This window comes from Gadus morhua, chromosome 23 (genome assembly GCF_902167405.1).
Source record: "Gadus morhua chromosome 23, gadMor3.0, whole genome shotgun sequence".
NCBI lineage: Eukaryota > Metazoa > Chordata > Actinopteri > Gadiformes > Gadidae > Gadus > Gadus morhua.
Window position 1 is genome coordinate 22,031,316 of NC_044070.1, and position 6,944 is coordinate 22,038,259.

The following is a 6,944-nucleotide window of genomic DNA, read 5'->3' on the forward strand; positions in this document are numbered from 1 at the left end:
CTGCTCCTCTCTCTGCCTCACGCTCTCTCTTGTTCTTTACCTATGCTCTCCCTCTCCCCCCCCTCTCCCTCTCTCCCCCCCCTCTCTCTCCCCCTCCCTCTCTCTCTCTCTCTCTCTCTCTCTCTCTCTCTCTCTCTCTCTCTCTCCCCCTCCCTCTCTCTCCCTCCCCCCCCCCCCTCTCTCTCTCTCTCTCTCTCTCTCTCTCTCTCTCAGTGCTAGGGCTTGTCCAGGGAGCCGGGCTGCTACAGGAGACAACAGTGGTGTGCATTATGCATGTGGTCCAGACAGCCCAGGGAGAGAGACCGATGGCGATAATGCATGGCTCTCAGCATGCCCTCTGAGACTTGTGTGTGTTTCGGTATATTTGCATGTGCATGCACTGTATATGTGTGTGTGCGTGTGTGTGCGTGTGTGTGTGAGTGTGTGTGTGCGTGTGAGTGTGTGTGTGTGTGTGTGTGTTTGCATGTTGGGTGGATGTAGAGTGGTAGAACACATTTGTATGGGGTAATAAGGGTGAGTAAGAGTGAATGGGAGGTGATGGGAAGGGGGGGTTGTTGTGTGTGTGTCTGTGGGGGGGGGGGTGGGGGGTAGTGAGAGAAGGTTGAATTGAGGCAGTCAGGGAAAGATAGTGTGAGAGGGAGAGAGAGAGAGAGAGAGAGAGAGAGAGAGAGAGAGAGAGAGAGAGAGAGAGAGAGAGAGAGAGACAGAGAGAGAGAGAGAGAGAGAGAGAGAGAGAGAGAGAGAGAGAGAGAGAGAGAGAGAGAGAGTTACAGACAGCGGGAGGAAGAGTGAGAGAACATAACAAAGGAAACAGAAGACGGTGGGCGGAGGGAGAACGAGGGAGACATGGATGGAGAAATAGACAAAGAGAAAACGAGAAATAAAGCAAGAGAATGATGCAGCAAGAAAGAGGCTCTGTCTCTCACATTGAGAGAGACAGATCGAAGGAGCGAGAGAGAGCAAAAGAGAGAGAGTGAGGGAGACAGCGAGCGAGAGAGCAACAGCGAGAGAGAAAGCGAGAGAGACAGTGAGAGACAAAGAGAGAGAGGAACAGACTTAACGCCTGGGGACTTCTTATTGGTCAGAATGTTTCTCCTCCACCCACCTGTCCCGGCCGTGAGCTCTCACACACGATGACCTCCTCGTCCGTGTCGACCTCCGGGGCGTTGTCGTTGACGTCCAGGACCTGCGTCGTCACGGCAACCTGACTCAGGAGGCTGGGGTTGTCTGGAAGGATCAAGAGAGAGAGAGAGAGAGAGAGAGAGCCGGGTAGTCAGGGTATGGGTTTGATCCCCAACGGCTCCAGAGTGACCAAACGCTGACCGAAAGAGAATGATTTGATCGGACTAAACTATGACTAGTACTACGGTGGTCCACCCCCGACCGAAACTATCACTATAGTAGGGCAGAATGGTTCAGTGACTAGAGTGGTCGACCCCCAACCCAAAGCTACTGGCTTTGAACCCCAATTACCATCGCCAGCAAGCCTTGGAAAAGCATCTCTTAGAGGGTAAGTGAAACCCCAAATCCTTTTTTACAGGTGAAAATGGTTCTGTTTGGGTTACTTAAAGTCTTGGAGAACGTTTATGGTAATATTTTACCCAAATGTAATGAGGTAGACGAACAGGGGAAATGGGTTATTGGTTTTGAATGCCCTTCACACTCGCTCTCGTTTAAACCAATGTTTCAGTTTTTTCTAAAGCTTTAAAGTAACGACTGCTCAGATCGCATTTTTTTTTTACTTGTGGGCGGAAGTTCCCCTGTGACATAACCTTTGAGAAAAGGAAAAAATCTAAAAACTGAAATGACTGTACTATAGTGGAGAGGATGGTCTAATGGCTTGGCTGTACGATTCTCAGCAAAAGGTTCTCGGTTTGAACCCCAATCTCCAGCGACTAACCTATAACCATCCACGACCGAAACTTCTCTGTTCAATCCCCTACCGTCCACCGACTAACCCATAACCATCCACGACCAAAACAACTCACTCCTAGCTGCTCCTTGGACCGTTACTACATGTTGCTAAGTCTGGGTAAAAGCGTCTACTGATCTCCACAACAACAGCGGGCGAGACCTTAAAGCGGTCCTCTACCGCTCCAAACCTCCCCTCCATGGCCAGAAGCACCACTGATATCTGTTGAGTGGAACTCATTGCACGGTCCCAATTACAAAACCCAGGCGCCTTTGGATCGTAATTGCAAAACAGGCAAAAGGCACTTAGGAGAGTATCACAGGAAGGGGGTACATGATAATTCATCACAGGAGAATCTTAAAAGGGTAACATTTTGGTGTTTCTAGTTTGTAGTGAATTGATTACACCCCCTTCCCCACCATCTCCTCAGCCAAAGCTCTTTGTCGGCAGGAAGTAGTGAGCCGCATGCAGGAGAGAACTAATCATCACCATCATCATCATCATCGCCCTCATCATCATCATCATCATCGCCATCATCATTGTGGCAGTTGTGGCAGAGATGTACAAACACAAGGTTTTACTGTCCGAGATAGTACTTCATACAAAGCACTTCATATATTTTATATTTGCTATGTAGTATGCGCTCTTATCCTCCGTCCTTATTAAGTCTTAAGGACTTAAGGAGTTTTTAATGGTTAGGGGCATCTCGCTCAGGGATGCCCACACACACACACACACACACACACACACGCACACGCACACACACACACACACACACACACACACACACACACACACACACACGCACACGCACACGCACACACACACACACACACACACACTCATCTACTCTAATATACATGGAGGTTAGGCAGGTGCTTAGAGATTGCCAGGACATTGGGAAGTATAGAGAGTCCTTCAGACCAAACACTAGCAGATCTCATAACTCTGTGAAGAAACAGTGGTGGTGGGGGGAACGTTGTGAAGTACAATCACTCAGGGCCCTTCCTGAACTAAACCCTGGAAAGGTGCTATTCAAAGAGCATATGGGATGCAGCATTCAAAAATATAAGTAGTACAACTAGTAGTAGTTGTAGTCTTTGCTGTATAATATTAAACATATTAATCTAATTATTAATATTATTGTTAGTAGTAGTAGCAGTAGTAATAGTAGGAGTAGTGGTAGTAGTAGTATCACTACATGGTTCAGTTTTACCATTCGTCATTATTAGTAGTACAGTAGTGATAGAAGTTCTGTATGATTCTGTCGCAGTAGTGAGGGAACAGTTTGCAGAAGTCCAGGAAGTGATGTGTTGTGTGTCTGAAGACAGACTGCAGCTTGTTAGAGAGGGCACTAGCTAGCTCCATAGACCGTCGCACACATCAATATCCCTTTCATTTCCTTCTTGCCTCGTTTTCCTCACTGTTCCACAGCAGCAGAAAAACAAAATAAATAGATTGTCAATCTTTAACGTCGCATAGTTTCAGGCTTCACTACAGGATGTAAATAATACGGAAAATATTGATGCAGCAATACAACAACTATTTGCATCACACTTTTTCAACAAAAGTACAATGTACTGTTCCTTGTGGTGGTAGTGTTTGATTCTCAGCTGAAAGGTTATGTGTTTCAGCTGAGGACGACCCCATCGTCCTCAGACTAGCTGTAGGTGTCCTTAAGAAAGACGCCCCAACGTAAGCTGAAAGTATTTAAATAAAACCCAGACAGACAATAACTTTGCAGACTTGAATTGTGCGGATGCATTTTACATTAACAAACTCAGCCCTCTAGTCAACGTCCTCTTCTCTGTGAGTCACCCACAGAAAGTCAAATAACACTTGACTAACATTCAGCCAGGATACATTTGGCTTTGAAGTCAAAAACTCAATTTGCCTAACGAGAAGAGGAGGTGCACACGGGTGGATTGAGTGTGGCAGCTGTGCTCCTTTGTAGCTGATTGTGGCTGTAGATACGTACGCAGGCTTTATCTGTCTCTGTCAGAGCTAATCTTCGCCAACACCGATTTGGAGACATGGAGGGGGAAATTAGGGTGAGCGAGGCGAGCCAAACTAAAGTTAATGGTGCGTTCATTTTAAACTCTGTTGTATTGGAAACCTGCCGCCTTTACACACACACAAGCACACGTAAATATACACATACACATACATACACACACACACACAGAGGGTAGGTCAAGCTGGTTGTCCACTAGATGATGAAGGGGGGCAGCTATCTTGTAGATTCATCACGATGTCACTAAATCTATAATTTAATTTAATTGGGTTTGTTTTGTTTAACCAAATTTCGATTGATTTATATTCCGGTTCGTTCATACGATGAGGACCCAGTGACGGCCCGGGCTATAACATAATCGTTGAGCTATATCAGGTCCAACAGAGACAATAAAACAAACCTACCAAAAACAAACCCAGCAGCAACATCATAATCCAGAATGTTGTGGAAGAATAACTGCCCTGATTACTGCCAATTTACGACACGCAATCCCTCCTCCTTTACGATTCCTCCTCTGTTTACTACCCGACCAGCTCTCTCCAAAACACAGCCTGGGACATCCGGCTTGGTTATTCACAAATCATTATGCCCCACAAAAACAGCACGCGTACACTGATTATTATCGACCAGGAGCAGCAGCAGCCTTTTCTTTGCAGATTAAAGAATACACTACCCATGAGGCCATTGTCTGTCGCCGCTAAGTGCTTATTTAACCCCAGGGTGGCGAGAGTGGCGCGTTCCCTCGAAGCAAACCGTAAGGGACACCGATGGCATGGGTCCCGGCAAAAACGGTTGGTCATTTTGTAAACAGCGATCATCCCCCGTTCATCTCCCTCAGGCCTAAAAAAAAAAAAAGTTTGGTTCCTGTTGGTTGCCAGTTGAGGTCATGGGTAGGTAGGGAATTTATTTTATTTTTTTATTTTATTTTTTCCAGCGGCAGCGAATGATAAGTAGGTTGTTTTCATTTATAAACGAGAGAATGCGCTCATCCTTGTACAGAATGAAGAGGTGCTGTACAAAAACGTAATTATAGTTTGCACCAAAAAAAAAAAAAAACTTTTTTTTTTTTAAAGCTCATAAAATAATTTGGGTCGCACACGAATGGACAGGGTCGGTCGGAAACCGGAACCAAACAAAAAAATTTTTTAGGCCTCAGCGTGAATAACTGTCACTTTCCACGTGGAACACGCCCCAAACGGAGGGAAAACAGCTTGGAGCGGGATTATAATTCAAAAAACAAGAACTAAATAACGGTTTGTCTCATTTAGTGTCGTGGGGGGTGGGGGGGCACTATACAGAGAAGTGACAGGAATCGCAGCTGTCTGTGTGTACAGCCATCTTCATCCACTTAACGGAAGCGCCGTGTGTTGTTGCCAAGGCAATTGGGAAACAAGGCAGTTTTCTTAATGGACACAACCAACAGAGAAGAGGCTCTGGGTTCGCCTTCTTCAGCGGGGGCCGAGCTGAGCTTCGAGAACGGCAGGAGGATGCTAACAGAAATAAATCCACTGCGTGCACGTCCAGCGTTACGTCTTTCACGGAAAACCGTGGACGAGGTCCGACGAAGCACGCTGCACGGCGGCGCACCTGCAGGCAACATGAGTCTGAGGAGCACGACCGCTGGCGTCTCGCGTGGCGTGGAATCATAGGCTTAAACCAGACAAACAGTAGTCTCCTCTCCAAGTAGCCTCCTCGCCGAGTATTTCTGTTTCGTTTAGAGTGCTTCTGTGCGGAAAAACGGATCCTTCTTAGCCTCTGAGAGAGCGAGGGGCGCTGGGCGTCTGCATTCTTGAATACTAACAAGCGTCGGGGAAAAGGGGAGATAAGGAAGCATTAGCATGCAGGGCCTTCGTCGGCTGGTAAGGGATTTGCCTAAATGCGATTACAAATTAGCCAAGTTACCTGATAGGTATTCTTGGAGTCAGCAAGGGCTGAATTGATTTAATTAATTTCCAACATAGCAGTGGAGGTAAAGGACATTGAAACAATTGAGACTAATTTGATTTGGTAGTTGATTACTATGGAAATACACTCTATTCCATTCAAACACATTCTCATCAATATGTAAATGACTGGTCCACTTTTGGCTTCTCTTGGCACGCTTAATTGTTAATTTCACTATTTAGGCATACAAAATTTGACGTTGTTAAGCTCGTAATAGCCTTCATGATATTACTATTAATAATGTTAATACAGTGATATATACTGTATCTTGAACAATGTCAGAATGACATTCAGCAACAAATGAAAAACTCAATCCAGTGCAACTACATTTCCCAGAGTCCTCTTCCCCTCAGTTGAATTCAAACACTGTTTAAATGAAAAAAAAGTAAAAAAAAAAGTGACATGTTTCGGACAGTAACTGACAGCGGACAAATGTCAGTTCTCATGAGCATCTCATCCGATTCAATCAACCACAGTCCTCACCTCCTCGACTCCAGCTCTGACATTCAACGTCGACATTATTGGTTCATGCTTTCCCTCTCTCAGCCTAACAATGGGGGACAAACACTGGCTCTGCTAATTGGAGTGGCCGTTAAGGCAGAACAGACCCGTAACTAGAAGCTACTGTGCTGTAAATGTGACAATGAAAGTGTGAGCAGATGCACCGCCTCCCCCTAGCAGGTCCGACTGACCTACATAAGCAGACCGCAGCGGATGTGGCCATTAGGCCCACACAGTGAAACGCGGGCTAGTGCGGAGAGCACTTTGGGAAAAAGTTTCACCTCAAACAAAGGTAGGGGCGGCAGTAGCGGAGGAGGCAGAGCAAGAGGAGGTAGAGTTCACTGGACTACACCCTGAAGGCTCCTGACGAGCTCGCCGTCACCCTGCGTGGTGGACTCCGACGTCGGTGTGTGAATGAGTGAATTTGGATAAAGGCGTGAGCAAAATCCCCTAAAAGGTAAAATGTTAAATGTTAGGTAGCGAGCGTGGTTCCTGACGGAGTGTGATCTGCGGTTTTATTCACGCGACCTCTTTAGGTTTTTAATAAATTGTGTTTGAATATATTTAAGGATA

At 46.1% G+C, this 6,944-nt stretch overlaps 1 protein-coding gene across 2 annotated transcripts in view; it reads right to left on the minus strand.

The window, feature by feature from the left end:
- Nucleotides 1-6,944, minus strand: part of LOC115537458 (cadherin-18) — a gene marked incomplete in the record, with an annotated part of 98,702 nt that overhangs the window by 27,622 nt on the left and 64,136 nt on the right. For both annotated transcript variants that reach the window (XM_030349410.1, XM_030349409.1), the window contains 1 exon segment: nt 1,106-1,227. In XM_030349410.1, coding sequence (XP_030205270.1) covers nt 1,106-1,227 — 122 coding nt within the window.